The sequence below is a fragment of the Pipra filicauda genome, unplaced genomic scaffold, assembly GCF_003945595.2.
Source record: "Pipra filicauda isolate LSUMZ 115617 unplaced genomic scaffold, ASM394559v2 scaffold188_size1440453_pilon, whole genome shotgun sequence".
Lineage (NCBI taxonomy): Eukaryota > Metazoa > Chordata > Aves > Passeriformes > Pipridae > Pipra > Pipra filicauda.
In genome coordinates, this window is record NW_024104296.1 from 801,846 (window position 1) to 819,615 (window position 17,770).

General features: G+C 41.0%; 1 protein-coding gene across 1 annotated transcript in view; it reads right to left on the reverse strand.

Moving 5' to 3' along the window:
- Positions 1–448: 448 nt before the first annotated feature.
- The window catches only part of ANO2 (anoctamin 2), a 154,483-nt gene continuing 137,161 nt past the window's right edge, over positions 449–17,770 (reverse strand). The window contains exons 20-24 of the mRNA XM_039380172.1: positions 10,419–10,571; positions 10,248–10,300; positions 7,945–8,126; positions 2,651–2,756; positions 449–1,245 (exon numbers count right to left, since the gene is read on the reverse strand). Coding sequence (XP_039236106.1) covers positions 964–1,245; positions 2,651–2,756; positions 7,945–8,126; positions 10,248–10,300; positions 10,419–10,571 — 776 coding nt within the window. The 3' untranslated portion in view covers positions 449–963. The remainder of the gene's footprint in view (positions 1,246–2,650; positions 2,757–7,944; positions 8,127–10,247; positions 10,301–10,418; positions 10,572–17,770) is intronic.

The following is a 17,770-nucleotide window of genomic DNA, read 5'->3' on the forward strand; positions in this document are numbered from 1 at the left end:
CAGTTCTGCAAAATATTTTGCTTTACAGTAAATCACAACAGCAGCAATTTTTGTTACTTTAAGCGCGATGTACACGAAAATGCCACATGATTTACAGGCCTTAATTCCAGTCTCACTCCTCAGCTTCACCCTGGTGGTTCAGTGGCATGATTCCTCTGATACTGGCTGAATTCCCAGTTTAAGTGAGAGAAGAATCAAACATGCAGGGGTTTGTTTGGGTTTTTTTTTTTGTGTTCAGGACAATGAACAACAAGGAGCTTCCCTGGTTGTAGCAGCTTCAGTCATTCTGATGCACATGTTGTGGCCTCCCTGCTCATCAGCACATGCATTCAAGCTCCTGCTAAGCAAAAAGCAATATATCTGTGGATGCAAGTGCACAGGGATTTTAATTCCTTGTGTTTCCACATCTCTGTGCCCTTACCCTGCCTGCCCTGCAAGGGTGGCACCTCGTGGCAGTGTATGTTAGGAAGGCACAATGACTCCTTGAGGCTCCAAATGTTTGTCAACCACCCACTGGCAGCTACAAGCAATGAGACCATGACTTGTATGCACTTCTCCATGGTCAGTCAGACCTGCCCAAAGGTAGATATGAGAGCAGGAGTGTCCCCATCCCCACGGGGTGTCTGCAGGCAGAGGGATGGTTGCAGTCCTACTGCAGAGACTGCACGAGCCGGGAGAATTCCCGCATGTCTACCCAAGTCACATCACCACAAAAACCAGCTACAGCCACAATATAGCCCTTATCTTGCACTGATAAAGTCTGGAAATGCTGCAGCCCAGATAGCATATAAAATATAAGAGTCCCTTGCAAATGGAGTTTCTAAGGAAGCAAAAGAAGCCTCCTTTTTGCTCCCTGTCCCTTGCTTGACTGTCTCTCCCTCCCTTGCTCTGGATTCAGAATCACATCACACAGTAAGCAGGTGTTGCAGAGGTAAGCACAGCATGTTCCCCTTCCCTAGGGAGTCACACCACCGTGTGCTGTGAGCTAAAGGAGGTGAAGCTGCCTTTGGGACTCCGGGTAAACTGGGAGAAGCTGGCGGCCCGGCTCCTTCTGCTCTTGGTCCCACTTTTGCGCTTCCGCTTGTCACGTGCCATAAAGCTTTCTATCAGCTTCAGTTTCTCATGCTCCTCCTTCAGGAAGAAGTCAACAAGCACGCTCTTCTCCTTCTTGATCTGTTGACTGATGTCCTTGGGGATGTCAGGGATCATCCAGTCAACCAGAACACTGAGGAACATCACCAGGTTCTGCAAACACAGCAACAGATGTGAAGCAAGTGTGAAAAATCCAAAATACTCACACTGGAGCAAAACCAAACCTTTTCTACTGCTATGAGAAAGGTATCAAATACATTTTGCTGATGGTGTGTGGTAGTAAGCACTTGAGTAAGGCTATTTTTTTCAAGAAACAGCTAAGGTTTGTGCGAAGCTACCTCTCAGTGGAGTGGCTGTATTGAACGTGTGCTTCAGCTAGGTTTGAAATCGGAAAGGACTGGGATTCATCAAATGATTCATTGTCTTAGGAACAAAAACAGCCTTATTCCTTACAGGCATCCACAGGTGCTCAGTTCTCAGCATCCAGTTCCTTGAGACTGAGTTCAGAATCCATTAATATAAGGGCATCCTCCAACACAGACCATACCCATGTGCTGCCAATGTGGCCTGAGCAGACTGTATACAACTTTCATGGTCATTCTATCCTCAAATCTTTCTCTCTGTGGACAAGTAGGATTGTTTTTACACTGCCACAACCTGCAAGCCACAACCCCAAACCTCACCTGTCAAGGTCACTACAGGTGATGCTCATAACACCAAGCAGGAAGCAGACTAGGCAAAAAGTTTTGCTGTTTATGAAATTTATAGATAAATGATGCTATCATGGTAATTCTTTGTTGTGTAATGCCTCAAAATGTGTGAGAATGTTTGGCTCTGTCCCCAGCCCAGACAATGGAGCTAATTAACCAGGGAATGTACTCTGGCAGAACAGGCAGAAGGCCTTTCTTCCATTTGAAGCCCAGCAGAACCAGTTGGTTTCAACTGTTTTGCAGCCAGTGGTGGAAAATTACTGAAGGCACAGCAAAGAAGCAGAAGAGGGCAATACAAACCAGGTAGGATTCACAGTAACACTGGGAGTACTTGGCAGGTGAGTTGGAAACACAGGCAGATTTTCACAAGAGTGATGGACCCTGTGGAAGGATCCCAGGTCATGGAGGAGAGGAGAAGGAAGCCATCCAGAAGGCAAATCATAATAGCAAATCCCTTGCTAGTGAAATCTTCACACTGAGAAGAATTTGCTGCGCTTACTTCAAGAAAGTAGCAAAAGACCTCAGAGGTTTTATCACCCCCTGAGGGTATAAAAGTTGACAGAGTCCACTTGAATGTTCAAGAGCCTGGGTTTGTTTGGGATCCCTGCTAGTGCCACAGGCTAATGCAGGCTGTGGCACTGTCTTCCCTGAAGGGAAAAGAAAGCTCTGCTGAGGAAGTTCCACACTGCTCCAAAGGCAGAACCTGTGCTGCAGCCCACTAACCCCTCAGCAGGCTGGGTATGCACAAAGAGAAAAGCTCCAATGGACATGGGCTGCTTTGGCATGTGCATTTCAATCTGTTTTTTACTATATTTCTGAAATAAATTGAAGCAACTCACCAGACTTACCTGAAATAGAATAACAAAAGCCAAGCGAGCAGATAAGACTGCCCAGTACTGCTTAGAAAACTCATACTGGTTTGGGGACCAAGGCGGTTCTCTGTAGTCTTTGAACCTGTCAGTGGAGACAGCTCAGTTATCACACAGTTCCAGATTTCCCCCAGCACCAATTGCTTTGATTAACATGATTTTAGAGTCACAAAACCTAAAGAATCAAACCCTCCAGATGTTCCCACTTCAACCCTTATTATGAAATACAACTCCAGAATTAAAGCTGGACTACCTCCACTGAATTTAACGAGCTTAGCCTGGTTTTCACAGTTGTAACCAAAATCAGAACATTGTTCTAATGTTGGAAATGTCCAGATTTTACAGGATTGACAAATGTCCCCTTTTTATTCCTGGTGTTAAATTGACCTCAGTGTACAGGGAATAAAGTGCTGAAGTGAAAGCAGAGAGTTAGTACAAGGCATTTTCAGAAGGAGATAAGCCTGCATTCATCTCACCTAAACCTTGATTCATTTAGGGAATAATTCAGCCCACATAAAATGTGACTTTCACTTTGGTGGTTCCTGTCTTTGCATTAATGAAAGGGGGAGCCATGGGAAAGGCACTTCCTAAATTAACTGTCTAGCCTTAGACAGGGTAAAACAGAGCCTTAGTGGTTTAGTGTAAAGACTGTTGCTTTTAGTATTATCATCAATCATTTGGAAGTAAACAACAGGCTAATAAAAATCACAGATGCTCCTAAATTGGAAAGTTTTGCATATAGCAGGAAACACAGAAAGCAATAAGAAATGAATACAGGAAACACAATGAGAATAATACGGGGAAATGGAAAATAATTAAAAATAAAACAAGTGAAGGATCTTCAAAAGGATAGAGTTTGAAAGAAAATGCAATGAAAATGGCCTGGAGCTTGCAGTGTCCAGCAGGTTAGCACAAGTTTGAAATATGGCAGCAGGACAGTATGACTTGTGGGTGTATAAACACAAGTCACGATGGTGCTGGGGGGGTATTAGCCTTTCTCTGAACAGCTCAGGTAAACCCACACCTGGAATGCTGCATTCAGCCATTCAGCTGTGCAGATTTCAGAGGGGAAAAAAGATTAAAAAAAAGGGGGGGGGTTGGGCAGGGAAGGAAACCAAAGAAAAAAATAGCAACAAATTGAAGTTCAGCAAAACAATACAAGGGCTGAGGAGACTGACTCACCAGAAAAGATTAAAGAGCAGCACATGTACTGCTCCACTTTGGTAAGTAACAGCCACAGTTGGACATGATAACCACGCACAAATTGTGCCCTTAGGACTGAAAGGGATAATTTAGTGCTGTTCCCAGTGTTTGACTACGAGTAATGGGATGGAATTAAGAAAGGGAAAATCTGTTTTGAATACCACAAAACCCGTTCTGACAGTAAGATTCATTAGACTCTGGAAAAGCCTCCATTGGGGGATAATGGAGAAAGTTCACATATAACATCTGTCAGCTTCAGTTTGCAGGTGTGCTTACCAAAATTACCTTCAGGTTCTATCCACATGGCTTTGCATGTTAAATTATACATTTACAATCCACGCATCCTCTACATCCTGCCACTCCTCACCCCCAAGAAATTGAGTCTGAAATGCTGGATGTAATTCTGTGCTGCAGCTTCTGGAGACACAAGGTGCAAGCCACAATGGGGAGAGGGAGGTGGGAGAGGAGGAAAAAACGACTTTAAACTGGGGGCTGTACCAATTTATGGAAGCACTACCTGGGCTGTGTTAGGCCCTGGTTTGTTTGTTTTGTGCAGTGGTTTAAGCACACCAGCTGAGCTCTCCATTGCATCTTACCCAGGATTCCTGTGCTGTGCCTGCAACTGTGAGATCACCCCTCTGGTACCTTTCTGGACATTGTGGATTCCCACATGTTGCTCAAATCTGTGTCCAAGCCCGGCAGCGAGGGCCAGAGTCAGATCCCTTGAATTTAATCTGCTTGAACATCAAAGCCAAGGAAAACCACTGAGTTTGTTGTGGGTTTTACCTAGCACTATAAATCAATCCCAGTCTTGAAACGCAGCCCAGGTTCACCTGGAAGGGTCACCAACTGTGGTGGGTTTTCCATTTGATGTATTCAGAGCTTCGCAAACTATGTAAGTGTTGCAGGATGTCAGACCCCTTGGAAATTTCACCTGGCTCAGTTGGAAATCACAGGGCTTGTGATGCCTGAATCTACATTCAACAGAACACTTGCAAATGATTTACAGGGAAGGGATATTTTGCCAGAGCTACAGATGAGGTAGCTGGGCCTCCTCCCCACCTCCCTTTTTAATTATTCTGTGTCACATGGGACTTCAGAGTGCAATAACCTGCCCCTTTTCTAACCACTATATTCCACAGGTAGTTTCTTTTTTTACAAAGACCATCTTTTCAGTTCAAAAAGTGTTTGGACAATGCTCTCAGGCACTGAGAGTCAGGTGTGATTCTTGGAGTGGTCCTGTGCAGGGCCAGGAGTTGGACTTCATGATCCTTGTGGGTCCTTTCAATTTAGGATATTCTCTGACTTTATTATTCTGTGATTCCCTCATTTCTTCAATTCTTCATTCCTAAAATACTTGTTTCAGCAGGTATGACAGGAACAGCAAACAATCAATGCTGCAAAGACTATTGTGTTTCAAAAATAGTAAGCAACTCTAATGCCACTGAAAAAGGACAAGATTATGAAGTAGTCAGTATGGTTGAAGAATGAAGTACAGAAAAGTTCTGAGGGAAAATAGAAAAATACACACTGAAAGAAGAGGAAAGTTGGGGAAGTGACGATGGATGGAGAAAACCACACAATACTTGGACAAGAGTGAACTGAAGCCAGAGCTAAGAGAAAGATGCTATTGTATTTCAGAAGTATATTGTGTGGGAAAAAAGAAAGACTGGTAAAAAACATTGTACATGTAGGTGGAACTGCAAATCAATCCAAATATGCTCATCTGTTTAATTTCCTTTTTCAGCTGGTCTTTGAGTAAAACATCCTGAATCACAAGAAAGTACTTCTTCAGCAACGAGGGAGTATACAAAAATTAGTCAGGGAAAAATGTTAGAATTCAGCACTGATCATTAGGAGTTGATGAGATGAATCCCAGGACACTAAAAAAATTAATTCATTCAAAGACACTTTATAAATTCCCTGAATATCAGAGCAGATCCATGTTAAAGTCCCTTTAATGAGTCCATATCTGTTGCTTTCTTCTTTTCAGTGTGACCAGCATACTTTTATGTACCCCGTTATCACAACAGATTATAAGGATTAAAAGGGCCAAACCAATAAAAATGTCACATATCTTAGCAAGCTTCGCTTTTAATTTGCCTTCAGCTACACAAATGTCATTTTTCTGTGGAAAAAAAAAATTCATTAAAACTAATGCTGTGCGTCAGAGCGTCGCTGCAGCAATGTTTATTTGGCAGCAGTGTCAAGGAGTTCACAGCACTGGAGAAAATGCTGCCTAAAACATTCAAAGAATGTATTCTGTATGTTCGGTGGCAGAGCTGTTTCTGGCTTGTTAAGGTTTTTTTAAAGACACCTTAATCTCTGGCAATGCCCGTATGGAGCAAAACTCAGGCTTATTGTAACCACATTCATCTCCAGAGGTCACAGAAATCTAAGAATAAGAGAGGTCAGCTTGTTCCCAACATATTTGCCAGAAAAAGAAATACAGATTTTATTTCCAGCATAAGGGGCAGTGTTTGTTGCCTGTCCCTTGGGACATGAGCCAGATACCCCATATTTTATCACAGCGATAGTTGTGTCCAAAGCTGAGATTTTGATAAGATTGAAAAGAGGAGGATGATAATGAGAAAGTTTATGTGGCTGTTGATGTCTTCTCCTAATTGTTTCCTGATAGCAGAACAGAAACACTCTCACAGTACTTTCCCATTCAGATTAGCACATGATCAAACACTTATAAATTTTTCCTTCTTCTCAGCGGCATGGACTTGACATTATCAGGCAGGAACCACTATTATGCTTAGTGTAGATTACTCCTTTCTTCCCTGTATTTGGGCTCTGTTAAGTAATTTGGCTGTATTTGGCCGTGCTAATGTGAGGAGAGCATTTTATCACTGTTGTTCACACACACACTCCCAAACACAGTGGCACTCACGAACAGAGGCCGACACCAGGTAAATAGCAGCACAGTGAAAGTAGCAAAGCCACAGAGAAGTGAATCAAGATGTTTGCTGAAGGAAAACACAGGCTAATTTGGGGAAACAAATTAAAAATGCTAGGAACTGAGGGTGGAAAAGCATTTCACAGTCTTACAAGTCTATCAGAAAGTAGAGGTCTGAGCTGTGCGCTCTCTTATCTTCTGTTGTAGTCAAGGTGAGAAGGCAGGTACACCCCAAAGGCAACCCCAAGAGCAGTGCTGGAGTCCCAGGGCCAGATTTCTCTCCCTGTTTCTTCTGCTTCCAGTGAAGGAACTGAGATGTGTAATTTGTGTGGGTTGTAGTTGGGTAGTTGGGTGAGATAAATACCCTGCTTGAAACCAGTGGGATCCTAAGTGTGAGATATATTAGGCAACAAAACAAGGGAGGTCAATTAAAGACCTGTGTGTAGTAAAACTCATATAAATTAAGGCTCTCCTTGAAGAAATGGAAAAGGAACTTCTGTGCTGATTTTGTGCCATTGCAGAGACCAAGGACAGTGGATTTCAAGGGAGTCCACAAGGAAGGTGAGGCAGGCTGTTGAATATAGCACTGACCCAATTTTGAGCAGCCTTGGGTTGCACTGCCTTAAACCAGCTCTTTGAATTTCTGCATATTTTTATAAAAAAACAAGGTTACTTTGAAAGCCCTGGAACCACCTTAGTGATTTCTCTTGCAAACTAGAACTACTCCATAGGCATCTGACATTTTGGACATCTTTTAAAGGAAATTGAGCCTTGGTTCCCCAGTCTGAAAGATGAATTTGAAATATAAGACATGTAGATGGCAAATGGTGCAGGTTTTAAAGATGAGCATAATATATTGAAAACTCAGATCTCAGCAAAAAAGAAAGCATGGTTCTAATTATTGGGTGCCCATTTTAAAAATTAATTCTTTTTAATGAAAGCTTTGTCTTTCAATAAATAAAATATTTTTTCATTTGAGTAAGTCTGCCTAAATTGCCTATTTTGCCTTTTGCACTGGAAAAACCCTTTTAAGAACCTTCTAACACAGTGGGAATACTCCAAAAGCTGTACTTTTAAAACCATCTGTACAAAGGCTCATGAATATTACTGAATATGTGGCTGTATAATTGAATATTGTCAGTTCCCACTTTGAAAAGAGGTACTTTACCTGCAGAATAAAACATCCTGTGCAAACAGGGAGTTTGCTGGCTGTGTCCCAGCCTTGAGGTGGCTGACATTGAAGTAGGAGAGCGTGTGATTGATGAAGCCATGCATGGTTCCATTCTGACTGTATGCATATTGGTACATAAGGCGTGGAATGAAATCGGATGTGACAGCAATTACAAAAGCCTGGGAGACAAAAAAAACACCCAACCAAACAACAGCATCATGAATCTATGAATGACATGTTCCAGGTTAATTATTTTCATGTGCAAGTAGATTTGGAGTGGTGATGAAGTGAGAATCGAATGGCACAGAATATTTGCATACATAAAAGCACAGTAACCTGCTCTGTCTCTCCAGGGGAAGGCTAAGTTAGGAAAGTGCAGCATTTCTTACAGAATAGAGCAGCAAAAGCAATTAATGTACTCTCCATTTCTCCAATTCTTTCCATCCCTAAAGCCATTAGGAGGTTTATTACTAGTTTAAAAAAAAAAAACATCTGCAACAAGACATAATAGCTAGTTAGTATAATGTGGAGCATATTTTGGTGTAGTTACACAGTGTTATCTGAGACAAACCTGTTCAGTGTAAAGTATTCATCCTCCATTTTCCCCTCTGCATCAGGATTTACACATCTGACATGGGTGGGTCTCATGCTGGTATAAAACTCTCATAAAACTGGTATCCCAGTAATTGTGAAGTCAACCAGACACAGGAGTATCTAGATCATATCAATAAGAATTCCTTTGATTTGTCCTCTGGACTTACTCCTGTGGGAGCAGGTCCAGAGGAGGCCATGAAGATATCAGAGGGATGGAGCACCTCTCCTATGAGGAAAGGCTGAGAGAAGTGGAGTTGTTCAGCCTGGAGAAGAGAAGGCTCCAGGGAGACCTTAGAGTCCCTTCCAGGGCCTGAAAGGGCACCAAGAGAGCTGGAGAGGGACTTGTTACAAGGGCATGGAGTGACAGGACAAGGGGGAATGGCTTCAAACTGACAGAGAGTAGATTTAGATCAGATATTAGAAAAAATCCTTCCCTGTGAGGGTGGTGAGGCCCTGGCACAGGCTGCCCAGAGAAGCTGCGGCTGCCCCATCCCTGGAAGAGTTAAAGGCCAGGTTGGTCAGGGCTTGGAGCAACCTGGTCTGGTGAAAGGTGTCCCTGCCCGTGGCAGAGGGGTTGAAATGAGATAATCTTTAAGGTCCCTTCCAACCCAGACCATTCTGTGATTCTATGATTATTTAAAATTACATTTTTCTAAATAATAATTTCCTGTATCAATATTATTCAGATGCAGAGACATAACTGAGCATTCAATATTTTTTTCAAATGGGTATGAACATGTATACTTTTCTGTCAAGAAAAAAATCTTACTGATATTTTAATGGAATCCCCAGTAAATAAATATTTTCAGAGTTTTTTTTGATACAGAAAATAACCAAGGATAATAAATCTGCAAAGTGTATTCAGAAAAAAACAAGAGGCTGTAGAGTTTTGCTCATCCAGCACAGAGCAGTGCTAGACAACTGCAACTTGTGTCTGACATCATAATATCCCTTCAATAGTGAAAATCCTCTGATTTTCTAAAGGGCTTTGATGTCTTTGATATTTTATGGTTGGACTTCATGATCTTAAAGGTCTTTTGCAGCCTAAATAATTCTGTAAGTTTATGATCTGTGGGTTAAAAACCCACTAGTTAGTACTACAGTTAAACTCCTAGGGCATGAGTCTTTTTTATCATAAGACATCAGGAAAATTTTACTTAAGGAATACATACAGAACAATAAACATAATATATCTGTATACCAGACACACATTATATTGAAGTAATTGTTTTTGTTCTTTAAAACACTAAGATTTTTTTTTTCTGGTCCTAGAATCCAAGATGTAATATTTACATTTTTTTTCTTCATACCAATAGTTACACTGGCAGAGTAACAGAAAAAACTGTGGGTATGAATGGGAAGTAGATCTTTATTTATTATGTGGAGTGTTGCCTGCTTTACCTCCCCTTCACTGGTTGTTCTTATATGGATTAGTCTTCCTGATCTACATAACGTGAGAATAGAGAGAATGGGATGAGGGAATGGTAATTTGTAATTAAATCATGTTTTGCAATTCAACAAGAATGAACTGGATAATTTAGATGTCACAGAATCACAGAATCAACTAGATTGGAAAAGACCTCTGATATCATCAAGTCCAACTTATTTTCTTGGCAAATAGAGAAAACTAGACTTCACCTTTAAATTATGTTGAAGGGGCAATATAAGCTCCATTAGATTAGAAACTAGTATAACCAAATACTTACATTAATGATAACTGAAAGCTTTCCAATGCCACTCAAAATGTCATACCAAATTCCTGTAAATGAAAAACAGAACTTGGTAATGGATATACTATAATTTTTCTTCTTCTTTTTTTTTTTTTTTTAATTGCACTTTTTGCATTATCTTCACGTCAAAGCTTTTTCATTGCTTACCTATATCTTTTGCTCTTACTGTGTCTGGCCTCCTCAGTTCAGTAACAAACTTCTTTGCATCAAGCCGGACTTCTATGACGTTGTTCAGGAGAGCAAAGAGAGGTGCCAGAGGGAAGGAGGCAACAAAGAGCGTGACAAAGCCAAACTGGATAACTGGAAAAGAAATATTTTTGATAGCTTCTGAAGGGAGCAGCTGACAGCAAATTGTTGATGAGCCTTGTGCCTCACGAGGCCCATGAAATTCCGCTTCCCAGTTTGGGCCCAGTGATAAATGTCACAAAGCAAGGTTACAAAAGAGAGAAAGGTTTGTCACTGTGCTTCATGAATGTTTCTAATAATGCTTCAAGTCACTAGCACAAGCACAAGCCAAAGGAAATACTAAATTTAATAAAGGACAAAGGGTTCAGCTTGCATTCTTCTGCATTTATACATAATTAACTGATTCAGACTGTGCCGTTCTTCCCTGCCTTTTGCCTGCAAGAAAAATTATGCACAACCAAACAAGAGGAAAAAACCTACAAGGTGCCATTATTTCTTTCCAGCTTTCTTTGAAAAATTTAGTGGCAATCTGTCAAAAGCACGAACAGAATAAGTATTTCTGTGGAAGCAATGAGCCTGTGGTGTTGAATAGTGCTTCCATCCCTCCTTATGTCACTGATATCCTCCCAATTTACAAATCTTCCTCTTTCAGTCTTAACAAATGAGTATTACACGTATATATTCCTTGTGAGAAAGGAAGTGATAGTTCACTGGTCCTAAAGAACAAGCAAGGAAGTACATTCCTCCTGAGTTCTTTATGCTTGCTAGAACAGATACACAACTAATTAACCCCGTCTTCTTCCACAGGGGGGAAAAAACCAACCCACCCACCCAAAGGAAACCCTCTCACTCTGCAGTGGATGGCACATTTTTGTGTCCTCCTGTTCCCAGCATTGCATTAGGAGTTTTCATGCAGACAAATTCTCCAGTAAGCAGGTAAGGAACCAACGTCACCCTGCAAAAGCACAATGCTGTTTTTCTGGCAAGTCTCAGTGCTCTTGAGATGCTTGGAATAGCCTGGTAGAAAATCCTTTTCCACCAACCAACCTTCTTCAGATTTTGGGTGGGCAGAGTATTCTTAATTCCTGCCTCCTGTTCCACCAACCAACCTTTTCAGATTTTGGGTGGGCAGAGTATTCTTAATTCCTGCCTCTTTCAGTGTCACTTCAGGAAGTCTCATCTGGATGAATCTCTATTGGGTACAACGAGAATCTGAAAGGCAGTTGACTCTTTACTTATTTCTCTGAGGGGGTGGGGAATTAACAAATTGCCTAAAAGTTTGTGTCTTCCATGGAAGACAGGAGGCATCGGCAGTGAAAGCTACTCATGAGGCTGGATCCCTTCCTTGTTTAAAATAATACTTCAGAGAAGTGAGAAAGGTTTATTACTCCAGCAAACTAATGAGAAGTAGAAGAAAAAGAAAGGGACCAAAATCTGTGCTGCTTGAATGCAGAGGCAGTGATCCCACTAAGATTAAACTAATAAATCTGACTGTGATCTACATTTCAGAATTATAAAAATAGTAGTAGAGAAAAAGGGTTGGTGTGTGAGGCCATATTTACTGTGGCTTCTTTTTTGGCAAGTACAAGTTTTGTATAAGTCCTCTCTCCACTGTGGAAGGAATCTGTTGCAGGGTTTTTGTGAAAATAGAGGTATAAATAGCACAACATTTTAGTTTAAAATGATTTCCTTCAGCACTGTTGTCACAACCTACTATTGAAACAGCTTTCTCCAGGATCTTCTCTCAATGCATCTTTTTTGTGTGCAGGTCTTCTGTTATTCCTCCTTTTCTCTTCTTAGAGACAACATATTTGCACAATAAACTAATATCTCTGTATATTTGTTATTGTTTTGTGTGTTTTATATTTGTATATTTATATATTATATGTTATTTATATATAGTATATTGTTTTGCTGTGCAATAAATTGTATATCCCAACATATGCTAAGATGGAGCTTTTTAAAAGCATACAAACATCCTATCCTTGAAATCATACTTTCCTGAATATTTTATGTTCAGAGTCAGGAAAAGGAATTAACAAGGAAATAAAACCACATGTTAATGTCTCCAAAAACTGTGAAATGCTGAGAAAAATACATAGCACCAAAATATGCTTTATTTGGTTTTAAGTGAATTTAGCAGGAATAGAGCTGGGAGGATTCTGTTAAAAAAAATAAATCAATGTATTTGTAATGATTTAAGAATAAACCACACACACATTTGCTTTGATGTTGCTCACAGGCCCTTTATTCACTGCCTGGGAAAATGCAGTTTAATTTTTATTCAAGTTCATGAAAAAATGTTGAAGGTATGCAAAGGACTTCTGGATAATTGTGCAAATATGTCTTCATAGAAAATGCCAGATGTGTTTGTGTGGCCACCTTGAAATCTCTTCAACCTCCTAGACTCCCTTTTATGAAAGTGTAAATGATGCAAAAAACAGGCAAAAAAAAAAAAAAAAAAAAAAAAAAAAAAAAAAAGCTGAAGCCCAAAAAGCAAACTCAAAATCCCAAAACCAAAACAAAGCACACCATAATTCAGATGGTCTTGTTTAGTAAGCTAGCAAACAAGCATTTAAAACGAGCAGTCTTTGAACACCTTGGCAATTTATAGGTACATGTTGAGTGTGATCAGTGTTTCTAGAAGCAAATCTGAATGGATTATAAAGAGAAGAATCCCTGGAGTTCTGTGGATGCCTGTCCAATCACAGTTGGAACATATACAATACATTTAGGGCACTCACAAACACTGTTCCACCAAGGACAGTTGACACAAAACCATCTTTTTTTTGGCTGGAGAACCTGATGGCAACCTGGAAATACCCTTTTTACATTCGCTTTTGTGCCACGAGGTCTCCATACAAAGCTCTTTTAGTGTTTCTGTTCAGGGAAAAGGCTAAAGAGACCCAGGAGCTGGACCTCTGGATATCCAGCCTGTTCCATAGGTTTTCTATTTCCCTAGCAGTCCAGCCTGGAGAAAACAGAGGGGGACATCACCCAACCTCATGGCACAAGCTGGTGAACAAAATGTTTGAAGGCTGTGTATAGGGGGAAGTCAAGGACACAGGAAATAATGCCAAAGCAGGACACTAAATGTGCTGTCAGTGACACAGAGTCTATCTCTGATGAGACTAAAAGCCCAAACCACATATTATCGGTGCCTTCTCTGTCTGACTTGAGCAGGAAAGAGGCCAAGGGCTCAGAGCCAGTCCATGAGGTTCTCAACACCTGATGCCACATCTGCAACATCTCATCCAGGCTTGGGCCCTGAGACAAAAGCTATAAAACACAAACAGCATCAAAAGAAGTCTCTCAGACCACAGCCCTTCCCAGAAGTCCACTCTGCCCAGAAGATCTTCCTCTGTGCAGGGCCTGAACAGAACCCAAGCCCAACAACGACAGCACACTCTGTCCCTCTAACTCTGGCATCCGAAGTCTGATTAAGAGCAGAAATCAAGGTTTTTAAATTATGGATCTGGAGAGTGCTAGCTGTGTAGGGGATGCAGAATCAGTCCCCAGCACAAAACCTTCCGTGGTGAATATCAGCCAGGTTCTACAAGATTTACACACTGAGGAGTATGAGTAACCCTAGGATCTAGTGTGAGCAATCCCAGCACCTTTAACATCAAAACCTAACTTAAGAAAAGGTAATTTTTTGTGATTGTGTTGCTCTCTTTGTTACTTCTGTATCAATAATATCTGTCATGGGATCATCTGTTGCTGGAAGTAAACAACAAAAGGATCACTCCTGTGCAAAGGAACTTTCCAAGTTCTAATAAGAAACTTCTTATATGCAGATGAAACTTCAATATGGCCAAGCCTGGCTGAAAACTTTAAGGAAAAGGTGTAGTAAATGTATGCAACAAGCCTACACATAACAGCCTGAGTTGGTAATTTTCATAACCATTCTCATTATAGAGATTATAGAAAAATGCAGGTTTCTCTTCAGTGATTTTTTTTTTCTTTTGCTGCCTCACACATTGCCTTTTTGATGGCTTTTCCTGCTTTAGGGGAAATTCTTCCAAATCTCTCAGATTAATCCTTATGATAGTCAGTAGCTACAGACATTGGATCTGACCATTTTCTTCTTAGAATTCAAAAGGGAGTTTTGCCATTGTTTTTTTACAGAAGTTGGATGACAAAACCCTTTATTACGATTTCTCTTCGAGGAAAAATGTTTTTAATTAATTGCCACATGAAGCCTGGAATCCTAAAGGGGTTTGACTAGAGAAGGAAAGATCTAATGAAATAATCTAAAAATCATTGCTGATATCAGTTTCTTCTCAAGAAACTATGAGTGGTATAAATTTGAGACATCCATGTGCATCATTTAGCTGCTTTTGGAGCCAATTTCATAAAATTTGTTTCATTAGCGATATTTATTGCTACTCTAAACATCAATTTCTTGCCAACTCCTATCACTGCAGGCTAGTTACATGTTGCAGACTTGCTACCCTGTGGACCAGGAAATTGCTGTGCATGCTGCCTGCCTTGGGAACTCACGGGGTGTTGGGCTGGGTCAAAAGTCATTGCACAGTTTTAGAAATAGGAATTGCTAATGACAAATTTGACACATGCTGACACAGGCTATTTATGTTTCAGGATTACTTGAGCAAAATTTTCTGATCACTCATGAATTTTAAGAGTGCCTCTGCTGAAGAGTGACTGCTAAAAAATACAGCTATGTATCAGTTAATAATATCAAAACAAACAGTCATCAGGCATTTCACTGTGCAAATCAAAACTTTGTGCAGACTTGCTACTGACAGCCAAGACCTGTACAATGAAAAAGTTCAGCACAGTCTGCTGACTGAAATCAGATTCAAAGTTCAGCTCACTGAAGAAATGATCCACAAAAGCTTTCCCTGAAGGAAAACTTAAGAGCTTATTTGCTATGGTAAGGTGTTGGCCTCTTCCTCTCACACTACTTAGATCTGAAAAACACCACTGAAGTCAACAGAAGTCTGCCTGACTCATAGGTTTTGAGTTTTACCTTCTTAAGTTTTCTCTTTTCTTAGATTTATATATGACTTTTACTCTAAAAAATAATCACGGAATCATGGAGCAGTTTGGGCTGGAAGGGACCTTTAAAGGTCATCTGGTGCAAATCTTCTGTGATGAGAGGGGATATTCAGCAGGTCATGTTGCTCAGAGCCCAGATCAGCCTGACCTCGAATGTTTCCAGGGATGGGGCATCCACCACCTCTTTGGGCAACATGTACCAGTGTTTTACCACCCTCATTGTAAAAAACTTCTGTCTAATATGTAATCTAAATCTACACTCTTTTAGTTTAAAACCATTACCTCTTTTTCACTCTCAACAGGCCCTGCTAAAAAGTCTGTTCCCCATCTTTCTTTTCGCCCCCCTCTAATTACTGGAAGGCTGTTGTAAAATCCCCCCAGAGTTTTCTCTTGTCCAGAATAAACCACCCCAATTCTCTCAGTCCAATTTGTGGCAGTGACACCAACCAGGGAGCCACATAATAATAGGCTGGGTCCACCTGTTTCTTCAAATGTGGTTGCCCACAACTGGAAGGAGAAAACATCGTAGTGTCAGTAGTTGTTAGCCCACGGGCTCAACTTGTCACCTTTCCTGTCTAAAAGAGACAAAATTACAAGTAGCTGTACTTCTCTGGGAGTATTTTCCTGGGGCAAAGAGTTCTCTGCAGGCTCATGGGTTTGTGGATGAGGAGGATGGATATGAAGCCAACAAGCCAGTAGAAACTATCATTTCTCCTTCCCATGACATCCAGTGTAAATAATGAGAAAGCTTCCCACAGACAGACCCTTTTGCTTTGGGCTCTGGTGTTAGAGGAGCTGGCTTGGGGACGGCTGGAAGTGGGAATCCTGAGGAACAAGTTCACCAAGCAACTGATCCAATCAGTTTTAACTGATGTTAAAAATCCTAGTCTGACAGAAGATAATATTAACATTGACAGAGCTGAGCAACTCCAGAAGGCCTTGTAGAACATGTGATCTGAAAACTTACCAGGACACTTGAACACAGGGCAGCTCTAAGACAGAGATGGCTGTAGCCTGAGTGAAAGAAACCTGGATTGTTCTTCTCTTTCCAGCTTCTCTATCTTTTATGTTTGTGATTTCTCATGCTTAGTATTAACAGATCAGCCATGATCAGAGACACCAGCTCTAGATTGCCATCAGCCTTCATACTGTCTCTTGTTTCACTGGTGCTCTTGGTCTTGCTGGCATGGACTAGAGGGACTAACATTTTGCAGAACCAAACTCCACTAAACAAAGGCAGAACAACATTTCCCAATATGAAAATAAAGGAGATTAAAACATAACCAGTAAATCTCACTATTTCTACTAACCTACCTAGACATAAACAAGGGCAGCAGGTGGAAGAGGAGGAAGCCTCTCCAAGGCTTCAGGCTTCTTAGAATAAGAAAACAGAAAAAAAGAGAAAGCAATGGAAAGAAATGGCCATTCCAAAATTTAAGTGGGATAGTTATCATCAATAACTCCTTTACCTGAGGCTTATCACACTGCAAAACACATCCTGAGATTGCTCCAGGCCCTATCCCTCAGAGAGGTGGTGCCTTAACAGGGTTAATTTGCTTCATAACAAACTGCAAAGAGAATATATGGTTTGCCATGTGAGGAGTGGGCCAGAGTCCAGGTTTCCATCAGAAAGGGGGCATGTCCACCCTTTTGATAGAAATCAGTAGGAGAGACTGCATATATGGATACAAAAGGCAGGGACAGCCTGTGATTAGGATCCAGCCTAGTGCACAGCAGACCTGGAGTCAAGAGTATTAGCTTGGTTAGAGGCTTTCTGTGTAATCTTAAAAATGTCACCCACTCTTAAAAGTAGGAGTATCCTAAACCTGAATGTAGGGAATACTCACACATGGATACATAATCTGGCTGTGCCTGTTTCTTCACGAAACCCCATCATCATCTGTATGGGAAAACCCAAAGCCAAGCCCAGTCTGCAGTTCCTTGTTCAGCTGCTTCATTGTTGGTTGAGCAGATAACCACTAATGCCAGTGAGAGCTTGCCTGAGTAAATCAGTGTGAAAATTAAGAAAGAAGTTCTGAAACAGCAGCCAGATTCCTCTCTTCTTAATATCATACTTCTTACATTCCAGTCATTCTGCCTTTTTAAGCAATTCAGTGCGGGGAGAAAAAATGCTTCCTCTGCACTTGCTGCATTGTTTCCCTTCCCCATTGCCCCCAAATCAGAATTACAAAAATAGGTAAATAAGCTGTTTAACTGCCTCCTGCAGCTTGATGCCCTTCAGAACAGCCCCAGCTGACAGGTTCAGTGCTGAGCTGCACAAAGTGCTTCCT